General features: G+C 35.9%; 2 protein-coding genes and 1 long non-coding RNA gene across 5 annotated transcripts in view; 1 reads left to right on the forward strand and 2 right to left on the reverse strand.

Annotated features, from left to right (window-relative positions):
* CLEC12A (C-type lectin domain family 12 member A) overlaps window positions 1-18,526 on the reverse strand; it is a 235,537-nt gene that overhangs the window by 79,619 nt on the left and 137,392 nt on the right. The window lies entirely within an intron of this gene.
* Window positions 108-17,028, reverse strand: CLEC7A (C-type lectin domain containing 7A). 3 transcript variants are annotated; one of them, XM_082348887.1, is made up of 6 exons: window positions 14,431-17,028; window positions 12,620-12,718; window positions 11,462-11,599; window positions 10,229-10,380; window positions 8,740-8,858; window positions 108-3,554 (listed from the first exon to the last, which is right to left on the reverse strand). In XM_082348887.1, exons 1-6 carry the CDS (start codon window positions 14,531-14,533, stop codon window positions 3,422-3,424), a joined length of 744 nt encoding a protein of 247 aa, XP_082205013.1. In that variant the 5' UTR covers window positions 14,534-17,028; the 3' UTR covers window positions 108-3,421. The 3 variants fall into 3 exon arrangements, with proteins under 3 accessions (XP_082205013.1, XP_082205012.1, XP_082205014.1); XM_082348886.1 differs by having other exon boundaries at window positions 11,462-11,608; XM_082348888.1 differs by lacking the exon at window positions 11,462-11,599.
* Window positions 3,609-7,326, forward strand: LOC309608623. The gene is made up of 2 exons (XR_014233013.1): window positions 3,609-4,020; window positions 4,342-7,326. It is a non-coding gene; the product is annotated as an uncharacterized lncRNA (long non-coding RNA).

An 18,526-nucleotide genomic window follows, 5' to 3' on the forward strand; every position in this document is an offset into this window, starting at 1 on the left:
CTCTCCTGTGAACTTGGACTCTGATTGCCAAATTGGTCAGGGGGAGGGGAAGTAGCATGTGTTTTCTATTTGGGCGGTCTCTGAACAATTACCGAAGGGGTTGCCCTTGTCAGCTCTCTTTTGCTTACTTGTTACTACTTCCTGTGTAACTGCAGTGTAAAAGGTGGCAAGAGTTTACAATTGCGGAAGATTCCTTCAGACTCTGCAGAGCAATAAGCCCACTCAGAGGGACCTCACCCGGTTCTTACCCATCATACACTCACTGTGTCACTCAGAGTAAGTTTAACCTCTCTGTGCGTTTGTGAAAAGAGAAAAGACTATAGGACAAGGCTTTTCCTTTCTCCAAGGGCACAGTGTAAAGCATCATATACACGGAATGTCAGCCTAAGAGAGCCCTTTGGGGGATATCTAATTGATACTACTCTTTCATTTTACAAAAAGGGAGATTGAAGTCCAGCTGGATGAAGTGATTGCTCTAAAGGCACATAGCTGGTTAGGGACAGAATTAGCTTTAAAAATACTCTCTGGTAGTCAATTCAATGATCTTTCTTCGTACATCATGTGGACTCAATTTAACATTTTGTATACAACACATTTGGTACACAATGATCATGAACAATCACATATTTTACTGGAAGTCAGGACTTTTAGGATTATTACTACCTATGACTTTAGAAAACCAGGTAACAATTTTTTGCCTAAATTTCCAAAGCTGAGAGGGAAATCAGAAGATTGCTTTATATAATATCCAAAAATTTTTCCCAAATAAGTACAATAGAATTACATTATTCTACCAATGCTTTTCTGTATTTTGGGAGATAGCTTGGTTAAATCAAACATACTAAACACAAAAGAACGTGGAAGATGCTTGGGCTGGAGCAACCAGGCCCTAGGAGAGATGGATCAGGAAGCATATACTGTGAATTCACTGTGTCTCAAGCTGTGCATTGTTCATCAGATCATTTTAAATTAAACAGATCTAAAGAGACCTTTCTCCTGCATAATGCCCTATAAAAAGTAGGATATCAAAAGCTATTTGGTCATTTGCATTGGATTGATGTATTAGAAAATGTTACAGGAGAGAAGGCAGTAAAAAATTGCAAGGGAGAGAGGTAAGTGAAGCACATATGAACATGAAGTAAGAAGATAGGATAGTCGAAATTGTCACAGCTGAGGTGTTATAATTTAGGAGGTGCTGATAATTATGATTCCAATGAAATAGCACTTAGAGTTATTTCTCAAGCTTTATTCAAGTAGATCCTTGATAATTTTTACCAACCCACATTAACATTTTTAATACTTGTCCTTAAATATTTTTTTCAACCATGACAAAAATATTTTTGGGGTACCTACTTTATTGCAGGCACTATTCTCAGATTCTGAAATCCATCAGTGGAAAACAAAACTCTCTGTACTTTTAGTGCCTACATTGTATGGAAGAAGGCAGATGATATACAAGAAAGGTAATAAGTAAGTAAATAGTAGAATATATTATACTGTGATAAGAGTTATGGAAATATACAGAGGGTGAGGGAGGTTAAGAATGTACAGGAAGGTGGGCTGGTACTTTTAAATAAGGTAGTCAGAGTCAGCCTCATTAACACGTGATACTTGGGCAAAGACTTGAAAGAGGTAAAAGAGTAGGTCCTGCAGGTATCTAGGGTAAGAACAGTTCAGGTAAAGGGACGGGGAAGCTCAAAGACCCTGAGATGCAAGCATGCCAGCTGTGGCTGGAAACAATAGAGAAACCATCATCCTAAATGGAATGAGTCATGAGGAGAAAAGCAGCTTAGCTCGAAGGAGTAAATGGCCAGCAATTGTCTTGGTGAGTAGACAGTTGTAAAGGTCTTTTGGTTTTTGTTTCAATTTATTTATTTATTTTTTTACTCAGATATGCGGGAAGTCAAGGAGAGTTTTAGTAGAGAGCTGGCATGGTTTGTTTTAAATTTAATGGAATCAGTCTGCTACGTTTGAAAATGGACTGTAGAAAGACAAGTGTAGATGCTGGGAGACTTCCTTGAAAATTATTGCAATAACTCAGGCAAGAGGAGATGGTGGCCCTTGAATAGGTAAGTGTTTCCTCTAGCATGATCATTACTCATCTTGAATTTGCCCTTTAGACATACGTCAGCTAGTAGCTATTTTCCCTTTTCTGTCTCTTGGAAAAGTGTGGGTGTTTTCTGTTCATTCCCATGCACGTTCCCACTTTGGCTGCGGTATACACGTGTATTGACAAGTGAGGTATGGTATGCCTTGGACAGCCTAGAGCATTCTGACTTTACACCATCACTTTTGTTAAAGTCGCGCTTTTATCTTTAAGTTATGGGTTATCGTTGCCTCACCTGTCTGGTCTAGATAAGTGCAGCTGGACAGTCAGCATACAGAATTATTTCCCTGACTATCAAGATTTCTTCAACTCATCCACTCCATTCGGAGGATACAGGAGACCCAATTAAACCAAAAACAAAATTTAAATGCATGGCATCGCTTCGAAATCCCACTTTATGCCTTAATTTAACTCTCAACCTGAATTATCTTTGCCCTTCCACATTTCTTTTCAGACAGTGACAACACAAGTTAGTGTCTTAAAAGACAATAGTCAACCTCACCAAAAATTTCTATCTTCTTCTCTTAGGTTTTTAAATATTTAAGATCCAAAATCTATTCTTCAACACAAAACTACCTATTATACTACCTCCTCCCCAGGGCCAAATTCATCATCATTTTTGGGGAGAGGGCAAATAGAGATAGTGTTAATTACACATGGCACATAATTTAAAGGCCAAAGTTTCTTTAGTTAACATTTTTTATTAAAATGAAATTTGCATAACATTAACCATTTTAAAGTGAAAAATCCAGTGAACGTGATGCAATTTCTGTTCACATATTAATGAATACAAGAAGGCTGTAAATGCCTCTCCAGTAATATGGAAATCCCCATTGGAAATATAAATAGCACCAATGGGAAAGTTTAAAAGAAAATAAGAAAGAGACAAATCCTCATATGAGGGAACTTAGTTACGTTCCAGTAATGCCTTTTTACAGTAATTAATTCCTGAGGAATTGCTGAAAACTGCAAAACAGTAATCATAAAAAGTAATAAAACATGTTTTGCATTACAAAATGTTAAGACCTCTGTCAACAGGACAGGTTACTTTTTTATATTCATTATCAGATCTTTTTTTGATTGATAGTATTTAAAAAGGAGAAAGCTTTCTTATAACAGCAGATTCCCTACAATTTCACATTATACAAGATTCTCTTAGAGATATGGCAGACATATTCTCTCGGCTATTTGAGAAAAGAAGAGATGGAATTGGATGATTTTTTTATGATGCTTTTGGTCATAAACATGTTGTTTTCTGCCCTCCTTACTATCTTACATATTTCTCTCTGCTCCTCCATGGCGACATCCCCACCGTTATATTGACAGCTTCTTCTCACAAATACTGTATGAAGGCCTACTACAAAGTTGGTCGTAAATGACTGACACATGAATCCATACACAACTGTGAGATGAGTCTTGTTTGGTAACTGTTCTTCTGATTTGAAACCTGTTAAAATAAAATACAATAAGGTAATTGTATGGAACAAACATAAGGAATGTTGTCCACTGTCTCCACAGTGCTGAAATAAATTGGTAAGGATATTGGTGAAAAGAGTTTCTGAAGTGTACATATCATTGAGAAAGGAAACTTGAATTTAGATTCTATTTGTTTCCAGTGGTAACAAAATAACCTTCATTACTAAGGCATAAAAATGACTCAAAAAAACTTTAAGAAATACTACTAGTTGCATAAAATTAAATAAAACTGACAAAAAAGAAAAACTATTTAACATTCTATAGACAGTTCTTTACTTCTCTTTTAACCTTTTACCTAGGAGTATGTTTATCAAATGAAGCAACAGTTTAGCGAAAATATTATTGGGTATGTTTAGTGAGTAGACCAAGTTGAAGTGTTCTTGCTAAAAGTTATTTAGAACTAAGTGAAGAATCATTGATATCAAAGCCATTTAAAGGCAGTTCATGGGCTTCCCTGGTGGCGCAGTGGTTAAGAATCCGCCTGCCAATGCAGGGGACACGGGTTCGAGCCCTGGTCTGGGAAGATCCCACATGCCGCAGAGCAACTGGGCCCGTGCGCCACAATTACTGAGCCTGCGTGTCTGGAGCCTGTGCTCCACAACAGGAGAGGCCGCGATAGTGAGAGGCCCGCGCACCGCGATGAAGAGTGGCCCCCGCTTGCCGCAACTAGAGAAAGCCCTCGCACAGAAACGAAGACCCAACATAGCCATAAATAAAAACAAATAAATAAATAAATAATTAAAAAAAAATATTTAAAGGCAGTTCAAACAACCCTATATTTTTAATGCATCCTGAAGTTTGCATTGTATTGCAATATGAGAGACGATTATGAGAACTACCATGGGTAAATAGAAGCATGGCTCTGTTCTACTTGCTCTTTAATCTCCTAAAGGAGCAGTGTTAATTATTTAGTCAAGCTCAAAGGGCATCACTGAGCCTCAGTGTAAAAGCTATGGTCTGGTACTTTTCATCCTGTACATCTATCTCTTCTTGGCCCTGGAGTTAGAGGATTGAGAGGATTCTTCTATTGAAATAACTAGACTAAGGACATGAAACAACTTTGATCCAGCCTCAGAGAGAATTCTGATCAGTGATCTTCTCCAAAAAATTTTCTTGACCTCTAAGAGATTTTGGAGTATGTACAGAGCCAGATTAAATTACTGTCACCAATGAGTAGTTACATATCAAAATGTTAATTTGGACCTACTCTTATGACTTTAGAGAGTCCACTAGTCATTTTTTAAAACAGAAAAGAAAACACAAGACAAAGGGCTATAGAAAGTAGGAGATATATTTTGTCAAGATTCTTTGTTAATAAATTCAGTGCTTTGGCTAGTGGAAGTGAAATAGTTAAGTGGTATTAAAATCAAAATGTGATAATACTCAGTTTGTACTATTCATATCTGATGGTGCTTGCCAGAAGCAAATGAAACGCTTCTCTGTAAACTTCAAATTAATTCTACAAACATTTAAGAGATAATGTTAAGTGCATTATCAAAAAAAAATCAGACATATCAATATGAATAAAAATTAGAAGAAAAAGATAATAGAAACAGATACAAATGAGTATATGACACTGGTATTATCAAACACAAATGTTAAAACAACTATACAGTGTATTCTAGGAGTTAAAACACAATACTGAGAATGTTAGAAGAAAGCTAGGAATTATAAATAGTAACTGGGTAGATTTGAGAAATTGTAAAACTGAAAAATTCATCAAACAAAATTAAAAGTTTAACTGAGGCTTTCAATGGCAGTTTAGCTACAGATGAGGAAAAATAAGCACTGGAAGATAGGTGAGAAATAAATACATAGGTTACAGAAAAAAGGATAAAAATATAAGAAAAAGCAAATGAGACATATAGGATATTGTGAATGGGTCTGTAATACATTTAACTGGAATTCCAGAAGAAGGGAATAAAGTCAGGAAGGAAGCAACATCTGAAGCAAGTGTGGCTGAAAACTTTTCAAAGCTGAAAAAAGACATCAGATTTAAAACATATATTACTTTCAAATAGCTGACTTTTCAAAAACAACAATAAAAATAGAATACATTATAATAATATCTTTGAATGCCTGAAAGAAAAAAACCTACAAATTTCTAATTTTATACTCAAAATATTTTTTAGAAAAGTTGAAATAAAGACAGTTTTAGACAAGCACAGAAAATCTGACCTTAAAACTTCAACTCTAAGGGAAATACTAAAGAGTATTCTTCAGATTTAAGAAAATGATTCAAAATGGAAGGTAGGAGAGGCAGAGAGGATTAAGAAGCAATGAAAACCGTAAATATGTGGGAAAATCTAATAAACTGACTGCATAAATCTATATTGTTTTCTAGGGCTATACTTTTATTGAATCCAAGATGCCATCAACCATTGGTGTACCATTTATTTAATTCTGTGAAATAAATGCCTTCAAGATGGGAATTTAACAGAAAACCCTGCAGAAGCTGGAAAACAAAGGACTATTTTGGTGCAGGAGTAAATGAAAAATAAAACTGCCAAACAAAAAAGAGTAACAATGAAAAGTGCGTTTCTCAATCTTGCCACCAGGTGGAAGGTGGGAGGAAAAAATTATACCCCCTATGATGTTGAGCCACAAGCTGCTACTCATACAATTTTTCTGTCTGAACCCATGATAACAGTATACACACACACACACACACACACACACACACACACACACACATATATATACAAAACCCCTAGTGGAGTGTTTAATTTAAGTAGTCTCAGGTTTGTGGTGCTCCTCTTTGACTGGCAGAAACAAATGCTAAGATTTGACAGAGCTCAATTTTAGTGCAGGATGACAATGATTATAAAAGACCAGCAGTTGTAAGACATATGCCAATTTTAGAGATACTAAAATGTGGGAAAATATGGGCCAGAGTTAACATACACAAAAATAATAGCATGTAATTTGGGGAGGGAGTACACAGAGTTAAGAAATACTCTAATATTTTATAGTGCCTAGGAAAAAACATGAAAAGGCCAATTAACATTAGACTTTGATGAATGAAGACCATATGTTGAAATCTCTAGAGTAACTGCTAAAATTAGTTAAAAAGTAAATTCTAAATTAACATAAGAAAAGGTGGAACAATTTTAAAAAATTCAAAAAAGAGGAAAGAAAGGAAAGAAAAAGTACATTGAATGAGCCTGAGCCTGCAAGATATAACAATTCTAAACTATATGTGCCTAATAATATGGCTTCAACACATCAACAAAAATGTTTACAGAATTGTGAGTAGAATTACTGTGGAAGATTTTATTGTAATTCTCTCAGTATGGGAAGATGAAGCAAATAAAAACAAGAGAACTGCGAAATCCCTGGTGGTCCAGTGGTTAGGACTCAGCATTTTCACTGCTGAGGGCCTGGGTTCAATCCCTGGTCAGGGAACTAAGATCCTGCAAGCTGAGCTGCATGGTGTGGCCAAAGAAACAAACAAACAAAACCCAAAAACCCAAAAACCAGAGAACTGCAATCACACTGTATTCTCTGACCACAATGGAATTAAGCTAAAACCTAAAACAAAAGGATAACTATAAACACACAGATATTTCTAAATTAAGAAATACATTTCTAAGTAACTCATTGGCCAAAGAACAACTCACAATGAAAATTAGAAAGTATTTTGAACTGAATGAAAATGAAAATACACTAAAATTATAGCCTTAAATGTACATCTTTTTTTTTTGAGGAAAAAAAAGGATGAACTTCATGAGTCCACACAAGAAGTTAGAGAAAAAGTAGCAAAATCAACACAAAGAAATTGAATGGAAAGAAATAATAAAGGTGAAAACCAAAATTAATGGGAAAATAAGAGAGAAAAAAAGACACAGAGGGAGAAAGAATCAACACAGCCACAAGTTCTTTCTTTGAAAACTACACCCAATGAGATTGATTAAAAAAAGAAAAGAAAAGAAAGAAGAAAGCACACACACACACATACGCAAATACACATACACACACCAATAATAGAAATTGAAAAGGGGAATATAATTTCATATTCTGCAGATATTAAAGAAAAAATGAATGACAACTGCAGTGAGGAAGACTTCAACACTTTGTGAGAGTTAATTTCGTGTGTCAACTTTACTAGCCACAGCCAGATCAAACATTATTTTTTAGTGTGTCATTTGAATCAGTGAACTAGACTCAGTAAACTAGACTTCACTCCCCAATGTGGTTGGGCATCATCCAATCCATTGAGGGCCTAAATAGAACAAAAAGGCATAAGCAGAAATTTGTTCCTTTCTTCCTGCCTCACTGTGTGAGTGGCGACATCTCATCTCATCTCACCCTCTCCTGCTCTGGCACTGGGTTTTACGCCATTGGCTCCCCTGGTTTTAAGCCCTTCATACTTGGACTGAAGCTCATACACTACATGATTTCCTGGTTATCCAGCTTGCAGACAGCAGATTGTCGGATTTCTCAGTCTTCATAATCATGTGTGAGCTTATTCCTCATAATAAGTCTCCATATGTAAATTCTTCTTCATCGTGTGTATATTAGTGCGTACACATACAATGAGGAAAAATTTATAATCATGCAAATGTGCATATGTCTAAAAGAGCTTTATAAAATGTGAAATGTAGTTGCTTTTCAAATTAATAACAATAGCATGTATCACACATTTACTATGTGCAAGATGCTGTGCTAAATGATTTTACTTTTATCTCAAAATCCTAAGAGGTGCGTACTATTTTTATTCTCATTTACAGATGCAGAAAGAGGGGTGCAGTTAGATTAAGGAACTCATCCAGTTTCACACAATGAGTGGGCCAGTCATTGACTCAACCTGAGAACTGACTTCAAAGCACTGCTCTTAAGCACAGTTTTACACTGAGTCACAGTGATTGCTCCTTCCTGGGGAGCTTCAAACACATGCCCTCCTAGTGAGAAAGCTGAGGGAGCACTTGTGTTGACAGCTCGAGATGGCCATTCAGCTCTTTGTGACTCTTAAGTCCTCCTCTACCCTCTTGTTTTTGTTTGTTTTTTTTTCCTGGCTCACTCTTTCTCTCTCCCCATCACTATGTATCTTTTTCTCTCTCTTTCTTATTATGGCCAACAGATCAGATTCTTAACTGCCTGACATGTTCTCACCTCTCTGAGGAAGAGTATGAAGCTTTGTCTCTCCAGATACTTACAAGTTAGACAACAACATTGAACCATCGTCCCAGAGCCATTGTTCTTCAGTCTGACGGCGAGAAAGCCCTATCCAAAATGAATGGTCAGGTTGGGAAGACACTTGCCTAGATATAAATTCCTGTAAGGAAACATAAATACAAATACAAGTCAAGGAGAGAGAGAGTGTGTGATAGACAGAGATGATAGAGATAAAGAGAAGATACAGAAACAGACTCTTAGAGATTTTGAGAAACAGAGATTGAGTCACCTTGGTGGGGGTTGCACACATATACTGGCATCAACCTAGACAGAAGTGCCAATTCTTGAATGCCTTTGAGTGTCTCAAAAGTCATATCTCATTTCTTCAGAGTCGTTATTGTTTAATTTTCCAATAAAGAATAGATCCTTAATGTCAACATTGTACGGCCTGCATTCCACCTACCTGACAAAATCCAAGGGAGACAAAATATCCTAGGCAATGTTCATGGATGACAGGCCACTATCTTCTCCACAATTTTAATAGAAAATATAAATTTACATGACCTTTGTCAAGAAATGCTTCTTAGAGTTAGATGACAATTTTAAAGTAGTTTAGTCCCACTGCATGAGTTATGCATAAGTAATCTGGGGGTTAGAGATCATATTTGAATTGTTGACAAATATAGCACAACATAGCGGCAATTACAGGAAGGTCTAAAAGCCAGACAGACTTCCAGTCCTATGCTCTTTTTTTAATCATACATCTACTTCCATTAATTTTTGTGTGAACTATAACTGTTGGGTAAGACAGAATAGAAACAAAAAAATGGAGTAGTAAAAGTAAGTATAGAAGTTATAGATTGTTTAGATTTGTAGTATAGAATGTTTCCTGACTATTAACCCCTTCTCATAGTTCATTGGAGTTCTATCCGTCATTCAAGATGCATAGTAAGTTGCACTTTTTCTGTGAAATTTTTATGTCAGCAGGGATCTCTCTCTGAATTTCTATGGCATTTGTTGCCAGTACAAGATATTTTACTTTTAATAGCTGAGTTGTTTCTATTTTTTTACAAATTATTTGAGCATTGCTAAAACAAGCCTACTTTTTAAACCTCTTTGCCTTTCCTAGTATCTTGCAAGGAGTAAATGATTTATAAATGTATATTATCATAGCTGCTGTTTTTCTTGATAATTATGATAACAAGGGGAAGATTTTTCTATTTCACTCCGCCACATTTACAACCTGAAATCCAAACCCACAAAAATGAGTAGTGGCCTGATTATTATAGTCAACTCGGAGTTGTGCTTAAAGGATTTATTTTAAAGTAAAATGTGTTCATATTTTAATTAATTAATTAAAAAGAGAAGCATATATTATGCACTTTACTCACTTAATGTATGCTATTATTATAATTATGGAGAATATGTAAAATGACTTTCTTTTAGGGAAAATCATCATTACCTGGAACCTACCTCTATTTTTCTGTTCAGTATAGACCACAGATAATTATAACTGAAATCTACACTTACCAACTCTTTTAAGCTGTCTATCTTCAGGAGATTAGAGCCCAGTTGAAAGCACCGTCTTTTACTTGTATCCCAGGAATCTAATGATGTGCTAAATAGATAACAGCTATTCTGATGTGTGATCCAGTTAGGGGGACAAGAGCTAGAAAGAACGCCTGGAAATAAAAGATAAATACAATGAGATTCATACTATACCAATTCCCTCTTTCAGTGCAAGTACCATGAATCCTAAGGACACTTAATAAATAATCAATGAATTACCATTAATAGATTTCATTTTCAATTCAAACTGTATGGATACAACCTTACAGAAGAGGCTACATTAAAACCCCTTATTCATTTACAATTAAAAAATGAATTGAGTGACTATAAACAGTGTTTTAGACAGTGAACCCTCTTTTCCTTCTTGACTTGTCTTCCATTCCTTCAAAGTCAGACCAGAACTCCTTTTCTCCATGATAACTAATAAATCAATTCAAAATCAATCACTGAGACATACAGTAATTTCATGTTAACTTATTTTACAAGTGTGAGATCCATTTCAGAATGCAATTTTCCAAATAAGAAAAGTATAAGAGCAATCATTCACATTATAGAGTAATGTGATACAAATAGTGAGAAGGTAGGTGTCCAGAGATGGAAAATTGCAGTCAAAATATTGTCATAGTCAATAATAATGCAATTAGAAATTGAAGTTTAGTGTATATAAAATTGTAATTAAATAAATGAACTTGCATGATTAAAGAAAAACAAATTTAACCAGAGTTTTCAGAAACATATCTATTAGGTTTATTTCTTTTGTAAATGTTTAATTCTTAGCAACACTTTCCCTTCTTTCCTTTTTCTATCTGTTTTTCTTTTCTGATGTCCTATTTCCTATTTTAACTATATCACTTTAAAATGTCAATTCCCTAAGGGATGAGAACACTTTTTGTTCCTTCACATCAAATTATACAATCGCCTATAAGCCTAAATACATAGCCTGTGATAAATTAGTTACTGATTTTAAAAAAATCCAACTAAGTTGGAGATTCAACTAAGTTCATAAGGTATTTATGACATCACTTTATATATGACAGGGGACGTATTTTACTGGGACAATACTGCTGTGGGCTTTCCTTGGATGCACAATCACCACACGTAAAAGTACTTTCTTCACCCCTTGCTCCAAACCTTAGCACCAATAATTAACCCTTCTGAATCAAGGACTTTATTAATCTTTTAATTCTGCCTTGCCTGTGGTCGTGAGAGCCTTGGTAGGAGCCATATTCCTTTCTAAAGACGATTGTGTGGGTTGACTGTGGTTCTCTTTATTTCTTGATTGAAAGCTGTTATTCTTCAACAGGTTGCTCCCTGAACTGGATCTCCAGATAGCTTCATATACTAACAACAATAGTAGTTACAGAAGAAAAAGTCATTTTGCTATGTTTGAGAATTAAAATCCCCAAACCCATATTTTTGTTGGAATGTAAAGGGTTACATACTTGATTAGTGATAGATAATACATTGCTGATGGAGAGGTAAAGTTAGATGATAGATAGATAGATAGATATAATAGATGATAGATTAAATATATAGAAAAAAGAAATAACTTCCATGAAGAAGGTTTAATACAAAAGAGAAAAATGAAGCAGATGGAGAACGAGTATGAGGGGAAAGTGAGAGGTAAATGGAATACAGTCAATTGGTACTATGATAGATTTGAAAGAGTAATAAGTCTTCTATCTTTCTTCTATTATTTAAAAATGAGAGTCCCTTGAGAACCTGCCTGGTGCCTATAACATAGAATGTACTCAATAAACACTTACCTATTTAAGAAATCTTTCATATAGCCTCTTTGAAGGTACAATAATACTTTATTCAATTTTGAATGCATGAACAATAAAATCTATGGAAATTTATTCATCCGTCATAAAATAACTAGTTAGTATTTGATAAGTGCCTCAGGTGTTTCCTGATATTATCCAAAGGAGTTTAGATTAAAGATCAGGTATAAAACAATTTCCTTAAATCATGAGACATAAAAAATAGTTTATAGTCTCTTTAGAGAATTTATTTCGTTAGGAAGGTAAGCACCAATTGTACTTCCTTCTTTACCTCCGCTGGTTTACTTTCATTAACTTATCCTAGGAATTCCATAGCTTTGAAACCAGCTATTCAAGGAGAGCATGCAGTTAAGAGTATGAGTTTTTAAGACAGATCACCCAAATTTCTAATCATGGTCCTACCAATAACTAGTTTATGACCCTAGAAATAAAATGAGAACTAATAGCGCCAATTCAATAGGGTCAATATACAGATTCAATTAGATTATGTTACGCTCTTAAAAGAGTGCCTGGAACAGTATAAATGCTTATTAAATATCTGTTGTTAATCTCTCCCACCAATACTCACCCATGGTACACAGGACCACAGTTATCACCAGCATTACCAAGCATAAAATTCCCAAAGTCACAGCAATGGGACGCCAACGAGGGGATGCAGCACAAAATCCTGAGGCGCCATAGGGAGCAGAAATTGAATAAAGAAATTGGATGATGGATCACAGAGCACTTCAATTCTACAATTCATCAAAATCTGATACCCAGATAAGCTACTCATCTAGGATTAGTCTGAATTTTTCTCCACCTTTAGCATACCTCTTCGGGTTCTGAAACTTGATATCTATGCACTCCTAATTTCAGCTCCACATTGATGTCTATAGTTCTTGACAGTACCAGGATTCCAGAAATCCTACCTATTCTTAGAAGAGATAGCTTAATGTAGCAGAAATAATTCTGGTTACTAAGGGTAATCTTCCCCTTTCACTTATTTCTTGCACGTCCTTGGGCAAATTACTTCCTCTGTTTTTCCATTTCTCTTCGTGAAAAATTAGGTTAATAATACATCAAAGGATTATTGTGGGCATTAAGTTAACATATGTAAAAGTACCTAGTTTAGGGACTACTAACACATTATAGGTAACACAATTTGTCCACACACATCTATAAACACACACATGCCTCCTTACCTCTTGCATCATCTAGTTTTTCCACTCTTCCCCATCAGGTTGCCCAAGAAAAGAATTGCATAAGTGACAAGAGGAAAATAATTGTGCAATGGGAATAAACAGAAAGCAGAAGAGAGTAAATTCTGCCTTCAAAACCTGTGAATAATCTCTTGATAACAGGAAACTCGCTTTATATTACTATCACCACTTAAAAACGGAGAATAAGCAATAAGAGTATTTCAGAGAATTGTCAAATAGGGGAATCATAGAGGAGATTAAAGTGCTCATTCAGTGAAGAGAGAAATCTTTTAATGCCCTTCTCCAGATTTCACCTCTTTTATGTTATGTCTAAGACTCATGTCCTGATAATGGGATCTTTTTGTCTAATACATATATATTTCTTCACTGGTATACAAAGAACTCCCTTTTGTTTAAAAAAATTCCAAATCAATCTCATTACCACACACATACAAAAAAACAGACTCAGGATTCTAAACCCTATGACTTCTGACTTCCCTTTGGCCTTTTCCATAAAATCACAAGTTGTTTTTTCCATCTTTTCATTCTTCTCATTCTTATCTCCAATATCCTGATGTTGTTCATATACACTTCTTTGTTTCCTTGACCTCCATTCTGCAATTTACTCTTTTCTGTCAAATAAACAAGTCACTACTATTGAAATTCTTTCAGCTTTGCATTTCATCACACTTATTACCAACTCCTTATTTTTGAAGTGTCTGTCCCTATAGAACAGAGAAATTGTGAGTATTTTCTATCACCATAATAATTAAACACAGTTGACCCTTGAATGACACAGGGATTAGGGGCACCGTCCCTCCCCAAAGTCAAAAATCCCCATATAACTTGGAGTTGGCCCTCTGTATCTCAGTTCTTTCATATCCACAGTTTGGAATCCATGGATTCAACCAACAGCAGATCGTGTAGTACTGTAGTATTTACTTTTGAAAAACATCCATGTATAAGTGGACCTGTGCCATTCAAACCCATGTGTTCAAGGGTCAACTTTACTAATGATTAGTCACTGAATGGTTACCAAAAGTCTTAGTGCACATTCAAATTACCTTCAGTGACTTCTGAAAACCTTTTACAATATATTAATAAAAGCCCGACAAATCGCAAGTCTCTCCAATTTTTTCCACTTCCAGTTTTAGTTGATAAGAATGTAAATGTTGAAGTCAGAAAGAAAAAAGTATACCTTTCTCTGAGACCACAGATTTCCTGATGATATTGCAAGAGCTGAAGTCTAATTGAGTATATCCATCTTCATCCAAATTTCCTATGGAAGAATGGAATTCCATTGTTCGATTGAGTTCCTGAGTTGCCTCAGCAAATGAGAGCTCTTTCTCCTCTTCTCCGAAGACAACTGCCTGTGGGCAAAAGAGGACCTATGAGTCAAGTCATGTGGGGGAGGCATTTACTAGGCTTTAACAAGTTGAGCTTAAGCAGTCCAACCAGATACCCAAAAGCAGGAAATGAAAAATATGCTCTGGTAATTTCCCATTGGTATCTTTAGATCCTGTTTTTGAGACTGATGATTCTTAAGAGAATTATAAGGTAACACAATAGATAGATCTTTGTTTCAGATCAAACATAAGAAAAATGAAACCATTAATGTCTTATGCTGCTTTCATTATTCTCACAACCGAACTGGACATCATTAATTGACTTGGCTTATGTAAACTTAAAACAATTTTGATCCCTTGAGTTCACCAACACTTTGTTACAACTGTTCATTCATTCATTTATTCATGTACTGCTCTTTCAGTAAACATGTATCAAATGCCCATCTTTTCAATTGACAGGAGGTGGGGATAAAAGGATAAATGATACCTGTGAAGAAGCTCATTGAGTAAAAGAGGAAACCCACAGATAGGTTCATGAAGGATACCATAAGGAGGTACACTGTTGTAACAACAGAGAGAGGAAACAAATCTCTTTGGGGCTTGTCAGAGATTTATAATACAAAGTAGAAAATTATTTATTCAACAATGACTATGAACTAAGTACTATCCATTGCACATGTTTTCTCATACAATCTCAGTTTTCCAACAAGTCTATGAGATAGGCACTATTACTCCTATTTTCTTTTTTAAGTATAGTTGATTTACAACGTTGTGTTAGTTTCTGGTGTACAGCAAAGTGATTCAGATATATATTTTTCATATTCTTTTCCTTATGGTTTATTACAAGATATTGAATACAGTTCCCTGTGCTAGACTGTAGGACCTTGTTGTTTAGTCCTATTTTCAAATGACAAAACTGAGACATAGAAATTTTACTCTCTTGCTCAGTTTTAAGAAACTAATAAAAATATTGAAGCAAGCAAGCAAACCAAAGTCCCCTCTTACTGCAAAACTCATGATCTCTTCTGTTATGCTACCCTGCCCCCTTCACCATTCTGTACACTTATATTGCAAGTAACAGCTTATGGAGAATTCTGGAACTGAAATACTATGTTAAATGCTTAATGTTTCCTCTTTGCCAATTTCCACAGTAATACCCAAGTTAATGAGATATGGAAAAACATTTATCGTTGCTAGAAACTAGAGAGGTACCCATCTGTTCACAAGACTTCAAAGCAAGAAGAGTGGAAGAGACAACTGGCTGTTGTAAAAGATAAAACCAGACACTCATTAAATGTAAATTGATACAGCCTCTATGGAGAACAGTATGGAGGTTCCTTAAAAAACTTAAAAGAGAACTACCATATCACCCAGCAATGCCACTACTGGACATACACCCTGAGAAAACCATAATTCAAAAAGAGTCATGTACCACAATGTTCATTGCAGCATTATTTACAATGGCCAGGACATGGAAGCGACCTAAGTGTCCATAGACAGATGAATGGATAAAGAAGATGTGGCACATATATACAATGGAATATTCCTCAGCCATAAAAAGAAACTGAGTTATTTGTAGTGAGTTGGATGGACCTAGAGTCTGTCCTACAGGGTGAATTAAGTCAGAAAGAGAAAAACAAATACCATATGCTAACACATATATATATGGAATCTAAAAAAAAAAAAAATGGTTCTGAAGAACCTAGGGGCAGGATAGGAATAAAGATGCAGATGTAGAGAATGGACTTGAGGACACAGGGATGGGGAAGGGTAAGCTGAGATGAAGTGAGAGAGTGGCATGGACATATATACACTACCAAATGTAAAATAGATAGCTAGTGGGAAGCAGCCACATAGCACAGGGAGATCAGCTCGGTGCTTTGTGACCACCTAGAGGGGTGGGATAGGGAGGGTGGGAGGGAGACACAAGGTGGAGGGGATATGGGGATATATGTATACATATGCTGATTCACTTTGTTATACAGCAGCAATTAACACAGCATTGTAAAGCAACTATACTCTAATAAAGATGTTAAAAAAAAAAAAAAGCAGTGAGGACAGATTTCCTTCAGTAATACGATTACAACAGAGAAGAGGGCCCAGCATAAACTGAACTCAACTTCCCCAAAACAAAAGACTAGTGACTTTTTAAAGGCTGGGCTGTGCTAAGGGAAAGGCACTGAGTGGTATTAAGAGGGTTAATCCACGCGACTAGACCATGTGTATTTGTTCATTGGTGCTTCTCCGGAAGAAAAACAAGCTTCTTCTTCCTTTGGACCGGAGACAGTGTTGCGTATTGAAGCAAGGTTGTGCCCCATTGAAGCTAGGGCCCTACCCTCCCATGGGGACTGGGAGAGGGCAGGTTATCTCCCTAACTAATTCCCTGAGTGTTTGCTTTCAGGGATGGCTCTCAGGACCCTGAGGAAAGTTTTAGGTGGTAGCTTTACACCTCAAAGGGCAGAGAGAGGATTTTATTTTTATTTTATTTTATGTTTTTGTGTATGTGTTTTGTTTTGTTTTTTAACATCTTTATTGGAGTATAATTGCTTTACAATGGTGTGTTAGTTTCTGCTTTGTAACAAAGTGAATCAGCTATACATACACATATATCCCCATAGCCCCTCCCTCTTGTGTCTCCCTCCCACCCTCCCTATCCCACCCTTCTAGGTGGTCCCAAAGCACCGAGCTGATCTCCCTGTACGATGCAGCTGCTTCCCACCAGCTATCGCTTTTACATTTGGTAGTGTACATATGTCCATGCCACTCTCTCACGAACAAACAGTAAACTCTCCTGGCAGCAATGAACTTTCTCAGGCAGGCATTTTAAACGGATCTGGGATCATTCCAGGACACAGCCTTAAACTACTAGAAGCCATGTTAGAGTTTGTCAAATGTCTTAGTGCAAAGGTTTGGATGGATTTGTTCTGTTCCGAGAGTTCTACAGTTCTCATTAATACATATCAAAATGGAAGAGAGGTCAATGGAAAAAAATAAAATTCACCCTCTTACCTAGCCTGCCACAAAAGTTTTGCTAACTTTTCACAGACACAAAATAGTGGTGTGGATCTAATCTCGACCTCCATCAGACATCCAGTTCCATAATGCAGCCCTTGGGAAAGCAGAGGAGAGCTGGAAAGCAAGGGATTTTTTTCTCAGAGTGAATAAATTGACTTAAGGAAGAAAGGTCAGTCAACTAAGTAGAACTAGAGAACAGGAATGAGGGCAGCACTTTCTAGGCAGTAATAAAAAGCTTTTTACTATTGATTCAGACCACCCACGCACAATGGGAGAATCTTTATGTAATAACTTTTATTTTCTTTGACTGCCATCCTCTATTTAATCACAATCCTACAAAAACAACTGACTCTCTAAGTTGTCAAAGAAAATTTTCAGTGAATGTAAACTTTAGCCTTCTCTTTTGTCCAGGACTAAAACAATTAAACAGTGATTACACAAATCATTGACAAACTAGGAAAAATAATCCCTCAGCATTTTAAAAGGCAGGAGGGGGAATTCCCTGGCGGTCCAGTGGTTAGGACTCAGCACTTTCACTGAAGGAGCTGGGCTCGATCCCTGGTCGGCGAACTAAGAGCACGCAAGCAAGCCTAGAGATGCAGCAAATTAAAAAAAAAAAAAAAAAAAAAAAGACAGCAGGAGGGGGTGGGGAAAGACAGTTTGCATATTCTGAGAAAAATACCCCTGGTTAAACAGTAATGTAAGAAACAGGTGAAAAACAAACCAATCTAACCAACCAAACAACAAACAAAACACAGCAAATAACAACGAATTCACATTCTCAGTGAGATTTAATGAAAAATTGCGTTTATACAGCAAGTTTTTTCTTCAAAGAAAAATGAGAAATCTGAGAAAAGTTCTTAGAAGTGAAAACACATTTTATAAACTAAAAATACAATAAATTGAATCGAGTTAAGTTGAATATTGCACCAA

Source organism: Balaenoptera borealis (assembly GCF_965194805.1).
Source record: "Balaenoptera borealis genome assembly, chromosome: 13".
NCBI classification, from domain to species: domain Eukaryota; kingdom Metazoa; phylum Chordata; class Mammalia; order Artiodactyla; family Balaenopteridae; genus Balaenoptera; species Balaenoptera borealis.

Excerpts from the sequence above, each read along its gene's own strand:
- CLEC7A (XM_082348886.1), bottom strand. The coding sequence starts at position 14,533 with ATGGAATTCCATTCTTCCATAGGAAATTTGGATGAAGATGGATATACT. Across the intron at positions 11,609-12,619 it reads TGTGGTCCTGTGTACCATGG|TATATGAAGCTATCTGGAGA; the intron begins GTGAGTATTGGT and ends TATTGTTGTTAG. Across the intron at positions 8,859-10,228 it reads TAGACAGCTTAAAAGAGTTG|GAATTTATATCTAGGCAAGT; the intron begins GTAAGTGTAGAT and ends GTTTCCTTACAG.